General features: G+C 53.0%; 4 protein-coding genes across 4 annotated transcripts; 2 read left to right on the forward strand and 2 right to left on the reverse strand.

The window, feature by feature from the left end:
• Positions 1–4058: 4058 nt before the first annotated feature.
• On the reverse strand, positions 4059–5656 carry PHYSODRAFT_320713 (hypothetical protein; the record flags this gene model as incomplete). The annotated part of the gene is made up of 4 exons (XM_009515813.1): positions 4059–4241; positions 4276–4629; positions 4670–4771; positions 5648–5656. 4 exons carry the CDS (start codon positions 5654–5656, stop codon positions 4059–4061), a joined length of 648 nt encoding a protein of 215 aa, XP_009514108.1.
• A 1703-nt stretch (positions 5657–7359) lies between these two features.
• Positions 7360–9312, forward strand: PHYSODRAFT_284014 (hypothetical protein; the record flags this gene model as incomplete). Its single annotated transcript, XM_009515814.1, has 1 exon — positions 7360–9312. The coding sequence occupies exon 1, from the start codon at positions 7534–7536 to the stop codon at positions 9310–9312; it is 1779 nt and encodes a 592-aa protein (XP_009514109.1). The 5' UTR covers positions 7360–7533.
• A 320-nt stretch (positions 9313–9632) lies between these two features.
• On the reverse strand, positions 9633–10442 carry PHYSODRAFT_467952 (hypothetical protein; the record flags this gene model as incomplete). Its single annotated transcript, XM_009515815.1, has 1 exon — positions 9633–10442. A coding segment is annotated over one exon (810 nt), but the record flags the coding sequence as incomplete, so codon positions are not given.
• A 697-nt stretch (positions 10443–11139) lies between these two features.
• PHYSODRAFT_257337 (hypothetical protein) lies at positions 11140–11755 on the forward strand (the record flags this gene model as incomplete). Its single annotated transcript, XM_009515816.1, has 3 exons — positions 11140–11373; positions 11436–11497; positions 11539–11755. Coding segments are annotated over 3 exons (513 nt in total), but the record flags the coding sequence as incomplete, so codon positions are not given.
• Between the last annotated feature and the right edge of the window lie 3196 nt (positions 11756–14951).

The raw sequence follows: 14951 nt of genomic DNA on the forward strand, positions 1-14951 counted from the left end.
AGCAGGAGGTTAGTGCATGGCGTCAGGATCAAAAGCCCGGACATTTTTCAAGTGCGCTGCCTCTAGTAAAGGGGGCAAAATGCGCACACAGATGAATCAGTCCAATTTACGAGCCGAGATGCAGCAACACTCAAAACTACATAATACAATATTAACCAATGAAATTGCTACATTTGATTTGTCGTCAAACTGTCTTACGAATGCTCGACACAAGTGATTGACCATCCACGACTTACAGCAATTCGTACTCGAGTACGATTTATAGTCGTGCTCGATAAGTCGTACGAGTTATTGTGCTTTGCAGTTATTTTGCCGACCATTTTAGACGCTAAATATGGCAAAGCCTGCTCCTAAATATATGTGAAAGAAGATACACGGCCTGCTAAAATTATGCATAAATCCACCTCCTCATATATATATCGACTCGGGAGGGCCTGTCAGCAGCCATGCATTGGCCCAGTACACCACCGTCCATGATCCCCAGCACATCCACCCTCTTATGCATAATTGCCGTGTGTGTAGGTGCTTGTGGATAAAAACCGACAGAATTGCAGCTGCACAGCCACAATTGCACTTTTGAAAGTGCAATTGTGGCGCTTTTAGCGTAATTCTAGGCCTCCACCCATTTATGCACCTCGATTTATCGTAAATCTAGCAGGTGGTCGTAATAATACAGCAAATCTCGCCTCATATTGCCAAAATCATTGCAAAGCACAAATACAGTCTGAAGTGCCAAAAAGTACAATATGTGTTATTATAATAAACCTGGCGAGATGTGCGCCTAAATACTTTTGTCCAATAAAAACAGAAACTACATAGTGATTATGTCCAATTAAAGCGAATATGTGGTCTACATTAAAGAGAAGTCGCCAAACCGCAACACTGCCGCTCTGCTGGACATGGCGAGCCAGTCGGATCTCCAGCCTGGAGTCGAGGAGATAGCCGCATTCGTGGACGACAGCGTCTTCACTCAGTTGAGCGCGAAACTGGGGGACGCGAAGGAAGGCAACGAGGGAGCACTGGAGAAGAAGCCTCTTCGCATCGATGAGTATTTGAAAAAATATCGCGACGCGGGACTCCGGGTCTCTCAGCAAGAATTTAAGGGATGCTTGGAGGTGAAGATCAGAATCGTATACGAGTACCCAGACGTGACGGTCGATCTTGCGGAAACCATTACGGTCAAGACGGTGAAAGACCTCCTGGCAAAGTTTGTTCCGGAAGACAACCCCCTCATCACCAAGCTGGGTGAAGACGAAATGATTCGACTCTCGGATGCGTTCACTAAAGTCACGTACGTCGGCAAGGCCCAAGACGACCTCGCAGAATACCTGCGGGACTGCTGGAAAGAGTACAACCCTGCAAAGTACAAGGCGCCATGTGTGGCGGTTGTGCAGAGTTCCGGCTTCGGCAAGAGTCGGACAGTGCGTGAGCTTGCGCTCAAGGCAGAACGAGAACCGAACTTGAACCTGAAAGTTTTGTACATGTGCGCGCGTGTGCACCGATCGACGGGGTTTCCGGAGGCTACGAGTAAGCTTCGTTATTGGCTGTTTGACCCTGCCGCCTCCTCAGTGCAAGAGGTCGCCAGGCGATTGAAGGCGATTTACTGCTATGCGAAAGATCATTGGGCGGACGTTCAGACGGAATGGCTGGAGCTGTTTATCGACAATGCAACTGACAGTTCCGTGTGCGGCCAAGCTTGTGAAAGAAACAGAAATGATAAAGGCGTCCGATTCAGCATCCGTACCGGACACCTTTATCCAAACTACGGGTACCTCCACCGTGAAGGATCCAGACGGCAAAATGGTGGTTCTGGTGATCGATGAAGCGAGAAGTCTGCTGGCTGAGGTGGATGGCAAGAAGAACGATTTTCGTATGTTGCGAAATGCTCTTAAATCCGCTAACGAAGATATCGGCCCCGAAGGAGGCATTTTCGGCGTGCTGATTGATACGAACTCGCAGATCTCGGACCTGACGCCGCCTCTGTTGTTGGACCCATCTTCTCGGAAATCTGGAGGTAGTTTGGCATCGTTCGCGCCGCTTGTACTAGCTGATACGATGGACGCACACTGGGATGACTACTTTGAAGATGAAGAGATAAACGAGGGAACCCAAGTTGCGGTGGGAGCTGAAGACGAAGAGAAAACGAAACAGCAAGAACGTGCTAAGATAGCCATGTACAAGACCGTCGTAACTGGAAGTGACGGTCAGGCCTGGGAGGCGTTGAGGCGCATGGGCCGCCCGATGTGGTACAGCACTTACCCCGATCCAGCTCATAAAGTTCGCGTGATTGATCTCGCGGCGAATAAACTGCTACTGGGGATTCCCCCTTCGCAAAATGCGTACAACAAGGATACCATGTTTGGTGTCGCCTCCATGCTTTATCGACTGGGTGTTCGACCGCATTCGACGTCGGCTTTGGCATCTCGGGCCCCCGCTGACTTCATGGCGATTCTCGCGTATGTGAACTTCAAACGAGAGGGTTACGTCACCAGCTACGCTTCGGACCCAGTGCTCGCCTTAGGAGCGATGAAAGTGTGGTATGAACTGAAATATGGTCTGGCAAAGTATATCCTGCCGCAACTCAAGAACCTCCTTTTGGATGAAGCGTTGGACACTGGTGGAGTTGGCGAAATTGGCGAGATGGTTGCTCGCATTCTGCTGCTTCTAGCGATGGACAAGTGTGTTATGGGGGACAAAGATTTTTCCCAGTGCTACCATACGATCGGGCAATTTGTACCGGTGCAGGATTTCTTGAACGTGCTAACAGGCCACGAGGAGATGTCGATATATTGTAAGGGGATGTACAACGCGGAAGATAAGAGACCAGAATTCAACGAGTGGTGCTCGAAGTGGGATGGTTGGTACATGGGGTTCACCCACTTTGTGCAGTTGCAGCTTGAGCCGAATGAGGACACGCTTTGGTTTTTGCTGGGGCGTCAAGCTGCAGGTATTTTCCCCCGTAACCAGTATGGAGCCGATTTGTTGATCCCGATGTTTAAGAAGAGATCCAACAGCAGGCCAGTCGGTGGGGAGACAACGAGGGGTGAACAAGAGGAGCAGGAAGTGTTGATGATGTTGATTCAAGTGAAGAGTCGTTCCCCAGTCGATGGTGGGTTTTCCAGGGCAGCGACGGAGAAACTATGCCCCTGGTTTGTGTTCGGAAAGAACAGTGATGGGAACTCGTCAGCGGGGAAATCTACTGATGAAATTGGTAGGGATCCGAAACCGCTGGGTTCCACGGATGTCCGTGATACCATTCGCATCTACATGAATGTGCGCGGTAGAACGCGTGACGGCAAGTTCATCTATGCCACGACAATGAAAGACAATCTTAAGCCCAAGAAGAAAGGCAACGCCTCTGAGGTGAAGGAGGAGAGTCAGACGATCGGGAGTCAGGCGAAGAAGCGGGCGAAGATCGAGAGCAATCCTGGCGTCTCAAGTGTGTCGAGTGTCTCGGAGGAGGATCCTGTTTTCACGATCTGCCTCCGTTTACTCAACAGGGTCACCTACCCGTTCCTGAGCGAGGACGTGGCTTCCATTCTATCAAACATGGTGGAGTCTCAGTATGACCCGCTGGGGCTTGTGGAGGGCGACCTGGACTATCGCGATGAAGATGAAAAACGGAACGAAGACGCTAGTTCGTATGCAAAGTTGTCGCTTACCGCGAAGCGCGACAAGTTGTTGCAGAACGCCCGTAAAGCACTAGCGTACGCGCCGGGTGACAAGGAAGAAGAGTGACGCTGAGAGTGACGTTGGTGGCAGTGGTGAGGGCCACTAGGCGATCAAGGTGGCGAGACGGAAACATCCAAGAAACGAGCACGTGAAAACCAAGAGGGTGAAGAAGGCCGTCCCACTAAACGCGCCAAGTGATCCAACAAGACGCCCAAGCCCACACCGAGGCAGTAACAGTACGTGCCTGGTGCCTGCAGCAACTACCGGTAGTTTTAACTACCAACAATTTGTTTTACTTGAGAGTACGCAGCCACCTCCAGTACGCTTCACCTTGCAGTTCTTACGGAAGTAGCACGTCTTTTGCTGTCTACGTCGTCTTTACTGCTCTACCTACTCGTCCTGCAGGAACGGGTATTATAGTCCGTGTACCCGCGCGCGTCGCCGAGGTAGAACGTGTCCGTGTCGTAGTCGTTCACGGGCTTGTTGAGTTGGAAGCGCCGCACCAGGTCCGGGTTCGAGATGAAGTGGCGGCCGATGGCCACGGCGTCGGCCGCGCCCTCCTCCACGATCTGCACGGTCGAAGCCCGACGCGGCGAGGAGCACGCCCTTGTACGTCTCGCGGAACTGCCGCGCCGAGCCCTTCTCGGGTGCCAGCGGGTCACGCACGTGGTAGCCACGCGGCTCGATCAGGTGCGCGTAGGCCAGGTCGTAGTTGTTGAGCCTGTTCAGCACGTACGTGTAGGTGGCGACGGGGTCCGAGTCCTTGTCGCCGAAGCTGCCGCCGAACGGGGACAGTCGGATGCCCACCTTGGACGAGTCCAGACTCTCGAGGATGGCCTCCAGTGCCTCGAACAGGAAGCGCGCGCGGTTCTCGACGCTGCCGCCGTACTGGTCGGCGCGGTCGTTGATGCCGTCGTGCAGGAACTGCTCCAGCAAGTAGCCGTTGGCGGCGTGCAGCTCGACGCCGTCGAAGCGCGGCCGAGCGGTAGTCCGCCACGATGCCCGGGATCTCGCTCGTCTCGAGCGCGCGCGGCGGCACGAGCTCCATGCGTCCTTCGCGCGTGACGATCTTCTTGCCGGCGCGCAGGACGCCGCCCTGCTGGGGCCGATGCGGCCCGTGTGGTCGTATCTTACCTATGGTATGTACCGCATCGCCGAAGTTATTGTTCGCACATTTATTAATACCATAAAGCGCACTAAACACTTGGTGGCAATTTGGCCGGACTTCCGAGACAACACTAGGAGGATTCTGGAAGCAAAACTCGGGCATTATTTTCAGGAAGAAATACTCTACTTTTGATACGTAGCCATGTATTTACCAAACTACGCACTGTACGGGACTAGACTTGATTGAAATTTGTGACTGGGTTTGGCGGTGCTTTCCAATACAAACATCAAGTATAAAGGATTTGTATTGACCCGGAAAAAAATCGATCGAGTTTTCTGGTACATGTTGCTGAACTGAGCAAGCCCAGCATCGCTACCATGTTGAATAGACGCCAATGAAGACACTAGTCAGCTGACAGCCTCAACTTCGAGTATAGACCTCTCCACACTGTCAAACACCACTCTTCTATACAAATTCAAGATAGTGCGTGTCTCCATTGAATCTTATCAACCGCGTCAGCTTAACCTTATTTGAGCAGCTTACTACAGTGAAGTGCGTCGATAAGGAACGGGCGACATTTTATATTCTACGACAAGACATGAATCCTCGCTTGTACCCATTGTGTGCCAATTCTACTGAATTAGTTATATGATTCTACCAATCATTCGGTCCCGTTTAACATTCCGCCAATCACAGTTCCGAAACCGAGCCTCAAGAGCGGCTGGATGGAGCGGCTCCCAAGTCGGGGGAAATGGAACCTAAAGGTCGCGAGAGGGAATCATGAGCATGAGGATCGCTGTGAGCGCGGGAATCGCGCCAGGTACATGTCTGCATGCCTCATTAACCAACTTTCGCTCTGCTGCTCACAACTCCCATGGTGACCGCCACTTCCAGACCGTTCCAGAGGCGGCTACGTCTGACCAAGCTTCAGTCGCTGCTAATCTGTCATCGCCGTCGTGATCTACCGGGTGCTACCTATGCTGAGTTGGCTGCGTGGGCTCAAGCCGAGACTCTGGTCGCGAAGTCCGACATGAACTACATAGTGCAGTAAATCAGTGCATTTGCTGTCTGCATGTGACGAGTCAAACCTTTAATTATCAATATACCTTTTTCTTTCAATGTATATCAGGCGTTCCTTATCGACGCACTTTACTGTACCGGTAGGCGTTATTCGAGCTGTTCAATGGAGTTAGTTCATTTATTACGCTTGAAACAGCTCTCCACGAGTTTGTTACCAATCTTACCGATAGCTTACCGGGTGCGGCTATAATTTTGACCCGACCCAAAGTCGGTTTTTCGTCCATTGCAAAAAAACGGTTACAGCTTTTTCGATTCTGATTGTTGCATCTGTTTTCTATCGATTTTAGACGAATCATAAGCAGCGGTTTGGCGCCGAAAGCACAATCATTGGTTTAAAAAAAATAATTTTTGGGGTGCGGTTATAATTTCGGCGCGCACTGTATATCACGTAGATGCGGTACCGTGTTTCTGGTACAAAACTGAGGGAAGAAAAATCGAACCGGCCATTTCCACATTTCCCCTCCAAGCCTTGTCCTGTAGCGCCACCGCCCACCGGGACTAGCAGGCATGCCCGCGCCCTTGCCAACGTCGTCATGATACTACTGCCGCATTGCTGACTGTGTACTGCTGTGCTGCTGCAGATGGACATGTCCAGCCAGTTGGATCCCCAGGCTTTGGCCGCGTTCGTGGACGACAGTGTCTTTGCTCAGATGAGCGGGAAGCTTGGAGCAGACGCATCGCCGAAGAAAAATCTTTTCGTTGCGTGGATGCTGGAAGACTATCCCAACAAAGCCACACTCCAACTCGAGGCCTCCCAGAAAGATATACATGGATTGATACGGGTGGAGATCAGAAGAGCATACGGGCATACACGCGTGTCTCGACCTCTTGTACAAACTATTGCGGCCAAGACGGTGAAAGACCTCCTGGCAAAGTTTGTCCCTGAAGCCCGCTCCGGCACGCCCAAGTTGGATGAAAATGAAATGAAGCGAATCGCGGAGGCGTTCACCAAGGGCCGGTACCTCGGCGAAGCCCACCTCGACCTCGCACAGTATCTGCGGGACTGCTGGAAGGCCTACACCCCCACAAAGTACAAGGCGCCATGTGTGGCGGTCGTGCAGAGTTCTGGCTTCGGCAAGAGTCGGACGATGCGTGAGCTCGCGATCGAGGCTCAAAAGAGCGCCTTGAACATGAAAGTCCTGTACATGTGTGCTCGTGTGCACGAGTCGACGGGGTTTCCCAAGGCTACGAGCGAGCTTCGTGGTTGGCTGTTTCAAGAAGGCTCCGAAGTGGAAGACATCGCCAGTCGATTGAAGACAATTTACGTCTACGCGAACAAGCATTGGGCGGACGTTCAGAAGGAATGGCTGAAGCTGTTTACCGAAAAGGCAGCGGACACCTCTGTAAAGGCGAAACTTTCGGATGAAACAGACACGCTGGAGGGGGATACCTCCACCGAGAAGAATCCAAATGGCAGAATCGTGGTTCTGGTGATCGATGAAGCGAGAAGCCTGCTGACTGAGAAGCCAGACAAGAAGAATGACTTCCGAATGTTGCGAAATGCTCTCAGATCCGTGAACAAAGATATCGGCCATCGTGGATGCATTTTCGGCGTGCTGATTGATACGAACTCCAGGATCTCGGACCTGGCGCCTCCGCTGTTGTTGGACCCATCATCTCGGCTTTTCGATGGAGAGTTGGCATCGTTTGCGCCAGTTGTGTTAGCTGAGACAATGGACGCACACTGGGATCAATACTGTGAAGAAAAACAAGCCGGCGAAGATGAAGAAATGAAAGAGGACATCCAAGATGTAGATGAAGAAATGAAAGAGGAAATACTAGATGCGGGAGCAGAAGATGAAGAAATGGAAGAGGAAACTCAGGTTGCGGTGGGAGCTGAAAAAGACGAAGAGAAGAAGAAACAGCAAGAACGTGCTAAGATAGCTATGTACAAGAGAATCGTTACCGGGGATGCGAGTCAAGCTTGGCACGCGTTGTGCCGCATGGGGCGTCCGATGTGGTACAGCACTTGCCCCAATCCTGCGGATAGAGAAGATGTGATCAATCTTGCGGCGAACAAGCTGCTACTGGGGCTCCCTCCTTCGCAAAATGCGTACAACAAGGATACCATGCTTGGTGTCGCCTCCATGCTTTGCCGTCTGGGCGTGCGCCCGCATTCAACGTCGGCTCTGGCATCTCGGGCGACTGCCGACTTCATGGCGATTCTCGCCTATGTGAATTTCAAGCGAGAAGGTTACGTCACCAGCTACGCTTCGGACCCAGTGCTCGCCTTAGGAGCGATGAAAGTGTGGTATGAACTGAAACATGGTTTGGCAAAGTATATCCTGCCGCAACTCAAGAACCTCCTTTTGGATGAAGCATTGGACACCGGTGGAGTTGGCGAAATTGGCGAGATGGTTGCTCGGATTTTGCTGCTTCTGGCGATGGACACGTGTGTGATGGGGGACAAAGACTTTTCCCAGTGCTGCCACACGATCGGGCAATTTGTACCGGTGCAGCAATTCTTGGACGTGCTGCAAGGCAACAAGGAGAGACCGATATATTGTAAGGGGATGTACAACGCGGAAGATAAGAGACCAGAATTCAACGAGTGGTGCTCGAAGTGGGATGGTTGGTACATGGGGTTCACCCACTTTGTGCAGTTGCAGCTTGAGCCGAATGAGGACACGCTTTGGTTTTTGCTGGGGCGTCAAGCTGCAGGTATTTTCCCCCGTAACCAGTATGGAGCCGATTTGTTGATCCCGATGTTTAAGAAGAGATCCAACAGCAGGCCAGTCGGTGGGGAGACAACGAGGGGTGAACAAGAGGAGCAGGAAGTGTTGATGATGTTGATTCAAGTGAAGAGTCGTTCCCCAGTCGATGGTGGGTTTTCCAGGGCAGCGACGGAGAAACTATGCCCCTGGTTTGTGTTCGGAAAGAACAGTGATGGGAACTCGTCAGCGGGGAAATCTACTGATGAAATTGGTAGGGATCCGAAACCGCTGGGTTCCACGGATGTCCGTGATACCATTCGCATCTACATGAATGTGCGCGGTAGAACGCGTGACGGCAAGTTCATCTATGCCACGACAATGAAAGACAATCTTAAGCCCAAGAAGAAAGGCAACGCCTCTGAGGTGAAGGAGGAGAGTCAGACGATCGGGAGTCAGGCGAAGAAGCGGGCGAAGATCGAGAGCAATCCTGGCGTCTCAAGTGTGTCGAGTGTCTCGGAGGAGGATCCTGTTTTCACGATCTGCCTCCGTTTGCTCAACAGGGTCACCTACCCGTTCCTGAGCGAGGACGTGGCTTCCATTCTATCAAACATGGTGGAGTCTCAGTATGACCCGCTGGGGCTTGTGGAGGGCGACCTGGACTATCGCGATGAAGATGAAAAACGGAACGAAGACGCTAGTTCGTATGCAAAGTTGTCGCTTACCGCGAAGCGCGACAAGTTGTTGCAGAACGCCCGTAAAGCACTAACGTACGCGCCGGGTGACAAGGAAGAAGAGTGACGCTGAGAGTGACGTTGGTGGCAGTGGTGAGGGCCACTAGGCGATCAAGGTGGCGAGACGGAAACATCCAAGAAACGAGCACGTGAAAACCAAGAGGGTGAAGAAGGCCGTCCCACTAAACGCGCCAAGTGATCCAACAAGACGCCCAAGCCCACACCGAGGCAGTAACAGTACGTGCCTGGTGCCTGCAGCAACTACCGGTAGTTTTAACTACCAACAATTTGTTTTACTTGAGAGTACGCAGCCACCTCCAGTACGCTTCACCTTGCAGTTCTTACGGAAGTAGCACGTCTTTTGCTGTCTACGTCGTCTTTACTGCTCTACCTACTCGTCCTGCAGGAACGGGTATTATAGTCCGTGTACCCGCGCGCGTCGCCGAGGTAGAACGTGTCCGTGTCGTAGTCGTTCACGGGCTTGTTGAGTTGGAAGCGCCGCACCAGGTCCGGGTTCGAGATGAAGTGGCGGCCGATGGCCACGGCGTCGGCCGCGCCCTCCTCCACGATCTGCACGGCCGACTGCCGGTCGAAGCCCGACGCGGCGAGGAGCACGCCCTTGTACGTCTCGCGGAACTGCCGCGCCGAGCCCTTCTCGGGTGCCAGCGGGTTGCGCACGTGGTAGCCACGCGGCTCGATCAGGTGCGCGTAGGCCAGGTCGTAGTTGTTGAGCCTGTTCAGCACGTACGTGTAGGTGGCGACGGGGTCCGAGTCCTTGTCGCCGAAGCTGCCGCCGAACGGGGACAGTCGGATGCCCACCTTGGACGAGTCCAGACTCTCGAGGATGGCCTCCAGTGCCTCGAACAGGAAGCGCGCGCGGTTCTCGACGCTGCCGCCGTACTGGTCGGTGCGGTCGTTGATGCCGTCGTGCAGGAACTGCTCCAGCAAGTAGCCGTTGGCGGCGTGCAGCTCGACGCCGTCGAAGCCCGCGCTGATGGCGTTCTCCGCGGCCGTGCGGTAGTCCGACAACTGCAGGAACATCTTGCCGTGCACGGCCTTGGTCACGTGGCGCCAAGCCTCGATCTGCTGGGGCGCGAAGATGTCAGGGGAGCCCCAGGATCCGCGGCCCGTGGGCGTGATGTTGGTGGCCTCGGCGATGATGAGGCCGCCGGGCGTCGCGCGCTGCTTGTAGTACTCGACAACTGCAGGATTTCTCGACGTTTTCCTACTGCGTTTTTGACGCAATACGAACGATGTGAAAGTAGAGTATCGCGGCGATATATACGTTATGGACACCAGGGCCTCCGAGTTTTAGTTTTTCACACTATTAGAACGCCTAGGCGTTGTATTCGGATAGACCGCCTAGTAGGCGTTCTACTTTATTTCAATGCCTGGGCGTCTGGTACGGGGTAAGACGGTAGCAGGCATGCCCCCATTCTCGCCACCGCCGCCATGATACTACTGCCACTTTGCTGACTGTGTACTGCTGTGCTGCTTTGCAGGTGGACATATCCAGCGAGTTGGACTCCGACACTTTGGCTGCGTTCGTCGACGAGAGCGTATTCACTCAGTTGAGCGAGGAGCTTCGGAAGACGAAGAATGGCGACGATCAGCGAGAAATCTTCCTATGATGAATTATCTGAAACAATTTGTCGACCCCAGCAACCTCCGGGGCTCCCAAAAAAACGATAGATAGCTTAACCCTATGGTTACCAGAATGATACATCAAGTATCTTTTTACTGGTGATGTAGTAGCAAGATAACTGAAACAGCAATTTTCTGAGCCACGGCAGTTTCCTCGCCGTTTATGACCAATCATACAGCTAAGAGGGATAGGTAAAACCCCACGCTATTGTGTCTTCTGTAGTATATCTATCAACACTATGGTGTCCCCAGGGGCACGGATGCGATCGTCGAGCACAACGCCAGCGGCAGCCGCACACAGGTCGCCGCCGGAAGTAGCGGCAGCAGTGGCGCCAGCGACATCGGCAGCAGGGTCTCGGACACGATGGAGGTGACCGTGGCCTTGGAGGACGCGGTCAGGGGCGTCTCCGCCGACATGGACACGGACACGGACGCGATGGCGGCGGGGGACTCGGGCAGCAAGCATAACGGCGGTCGCAGCGCCGTGTGTGCGCCGGCAACATCATGACCACGGACGCTTTGGGCGTGACCGTTGTCGTGCTGGAGGTGGTCGTGGGTGCCTCCACCGGCACGGAGGTTGGCAAGGATGTGACCGGTGACCAGACCGCGTGCGCAAATGCATCGACAGTGCGGAAGGAGACCGTTGTAGAGGTGCCAGCAGTACCGTCAGCGGCGTCAACAGCATGACGTCCTTTGTAGAGATCGTGTCCGTACGGGAGGAGATCGGAGGCAACTTCGTCAGCATGGAGTCGGACGCAATGGTAGCGGGCGACTCGGGCAGCGAGGGCAGCGGCCGTGGCAGCGCCGTCAGCAGCATGACCTCAGATGTGGTGGTGGCGAACGTGGCCGTGCTGGATGTGGTCTGAGGCGTCTTCGCTGACATATACACAGTTGGGAGTTATTGTTCGGCTTGGAGGCGCGTGGAATTTCTAATAGCATCCTGTCGGATTATACGCAGTGGAGTGTGGTTAGCTTGCCGCTATGGTGCACCAGTGGTAAAGCAGTATGTTGTCAGCCACGAGCTAAATCCGCATTTACGGCATCAAGACTAGCGGGGGCAGATGGAATAGGTGTGACTTACTGCAGTGAAGTATAAATGGTTAGTTGACTTTGACTATCTTGAAAAAATGATGTGAGGTTACGCCTTGGTGGCTGCGTTAGCCTTCTTTTGGTCTTGGCGGGCCTTCAGAAATGGACGGTTAGCTACATAAATTGGAGAGGTTCGTCGCAAGTTGCCGTCGACAGTGTACACTTGCTTCGGCAAGTAAAACAAATGGTATTTCTGCCAGCAAGTCCAAGTTTGCTGTTGGCACAGATGCTGCTTCGTAGGGTCAACAGGGTATGTGCGCTTGCACAACGCAACTCGATGGGTCTCGCAGTAGTCGGTTTTCTCGGAAGGATCTCTGCCCTCGAACTTGCACACAGTGCATTTCCGCATTGAGCGACTCCTTCCCTGAAGCACCTCCGAGGACGCTCTTGCAACACACGTTTGTGCGTGATCGCCCGAAGACTCGGATACATCTGTCGACGCCGCGGTTTGGGTCGTCATCGGCATTGTTGTCGTTGTCGGCTTCGCAGCATACACCATTCCATGTTCCCTATCCAGAGATTTCTTCCAGTCCCCATTGAACAGTTCTCGAACCAGTGATGCCACAAATGCGCGATGACTATCGCGGGCTCTTGACCTCGTTTGGGCTGTACCTCCCGTCGAACGAGACTCCTCGCTCTCACCACGCGCCAAACTATCGCAAATGTAGGCATTGCACCTGGCTATATCAAGCATGACCATCGCTAGTTTTTTATGCCACTTCTGAAATGAGTGGCCATCGGCTAGAGAAAATCGTGCACGCAGTTGGTCGAGCCGATCAACACCTTGCATCGCTGAATTATACTCGCCGACGCAAGTAGGAGCAGTGAAAGCCACACCCGATTCATTTATACGACGATGCACAGTTGATGTGGTCGAAGCATCGGCATTAGACACGACATTGACAATTGAGCCATCCACCCAACTAGCTGCGACAATATGCTTCTCTAAGCATACACCTTGCTTCATGTAGCCTCGCGGCTTCGCGTCCTCCTTACGAATCATCGTAAAATGAGGGAAATGCTTGCTAGATGTGCGTACAGTGCCACGACCATAGAGACCAATCGATCGTAAAGTCTTCAACAGCAAACAGGAAGTGTAGAAGTTGTCTGTGTTTACAATGCGACTGGATCCTTTCAAAGATGAAGTAACCGCCATGACGTGAGAGCGGATTTCAGACGACTTCGCGGTTAGATCAGCGAATTTCTGCACTTCTGAGCGTGGAATTACACCGTCCAGCCGATCATCAAGTTCACTGGAGCAGTGCAACTTGAAACTCACCGCGTACCACGAGGTAGAACAGCAACACACGTATAACTTGAAATGATACTTTCCGGTGGGTTTTTGTGGGTTGAAGACTATAATGTGGCGGGCGTACTGGGATCGGCAGGCAATTGTGGCCTCATCAACAGCCACGTTTCGACCGACTTCGACATGGCGCAGGCATCGCGATTTCAGAATGCTCATGAGTGGTCGTATTCTAGCTACAGGACCGCGCTTGATGTCGGAGGTAGACACCTTGGAACGAAAACTCAAATTCTTACGGATGTACAGGAATCTTCGCCATGTCATAATTGACTTCAAACTAGTAGTACGCGCTCCAGGAAAAAATAGTTGCTTCCTCGTCGTCCACCCAGTAATTTCTCATCTCACCCTTGTCGTACAGAGTCATGTACCAGAGGATCCCATCCGGATGTGTAAATAGCCCTGACGGTTGGCCAAGCGATGCTGTGGGTGAAAATGTCATTGACGCTATCTCTTCGACTTCACCAGGGCACAAAGGGCGCTGCAATTCTTTTCTGTCTTCGGGCCAAAGACCGGCTCCTCCTGTTCCTCCGTATTTTTGCTTCTTTTGCGGCCGCGCGCCCTATCTTTTTTTTGGTCTTGACATCAGCACTCTGGGTTCTTGTCTTCCGCTTGTTACTTGTCGCCGCGCAGGACTCAGCGGCCAGATGTCTCTCCTTCATTGTCGCTGTCCGGGTAGTCTTTTTTGCTGCGCACATCTGCTCGACCTTCTGGTTTCGGTTTGGCGCAGTTGGTAGAAATGAAAGGGGTCAGGACGGTAAAACACATATTAAGTTACGAGTTCGGTGACGTAAGGTACTATTCCCCGTTTGCCCTGCCAAAACTGATTCATGGAAGTATCGACCGTTGGACAATCCATTTGCGCTGGCATCATTCAAGCATCGCAGCCAAGTGGCGTGAAACAATGGAGCGCTGGGTGGATGCGCGGACACAAGCGATTGAGACGATCACAAACATCCTATGCAATAGAGCTTGGCCTCACGACAAGCTAGTGGTGCTCTTGCGAGGTCTCCCTGGTAATGGAAAGACTACGTTCCGCGACCACTTAATTGAGGAACTTCGGCGAGCCATTGACTACGTGGATGCTGAAGAGGATTCGCCACGGCGCGTTCGCTTCTGCAGCAGCCCCTTGTACCTAGGGTTGGCAATTCACGTTTAATTACCAGTTATTAACGGTTACATTCAGTTAAAAAGAATGTTCACACGTAATTCACAGCTGATGTTGTTCACGCTTAACGTTCAACCTCCGGGTCTTGTTCCGTCAAGCCTCCTTCTCGAACGAGTCAATCCACATCGCGTGGACTTCTCTGAGAACTTCTCGGCGCAACGCGCCCTCACATGACTTTAAGTCATAAAGCCTTTTGGTCTTTCGACCGCAGACAGCCTCTCGCGAGATCGGCCTCGGAGCCTCGCTCCGCTCGTGCTGCTGCACTGCGTGCCTCCGCGAACGCCAGCGCCCCGCGCGCACACCCTCGACGCCTTCCAGGCTCTCGGTGTCCGAGTACTTCGCGGCGCAACGCCTGAAGCGCAGCTCGCAGCGCGCAAGCCCCAGCTCTCCTCAAGCACCAACCCGCCAGATCATGGATCCTAGAGAACTCTTTGGTGATGACGGCGAGGTGGACGAGTCCATGGAGGATTGTCCGAACCGAGGAGATGCGTCCCCACTCACG

The sequence above is a fragment of the Phytophthora sojae genome (genome assembly GCF_000149755.1).
Source record: "Phytophthora sojae unplaced genomic scaffold PHYSOscaffold_1, whole genome shotgun sequence".
Classification (NCBI taxonomy): domain Eukaryota; phylum Oomycota; class Peronosporomycetes; order Peronosporales; family Peronosporaceae; genus Phytophthora; species Phytophthora sojae.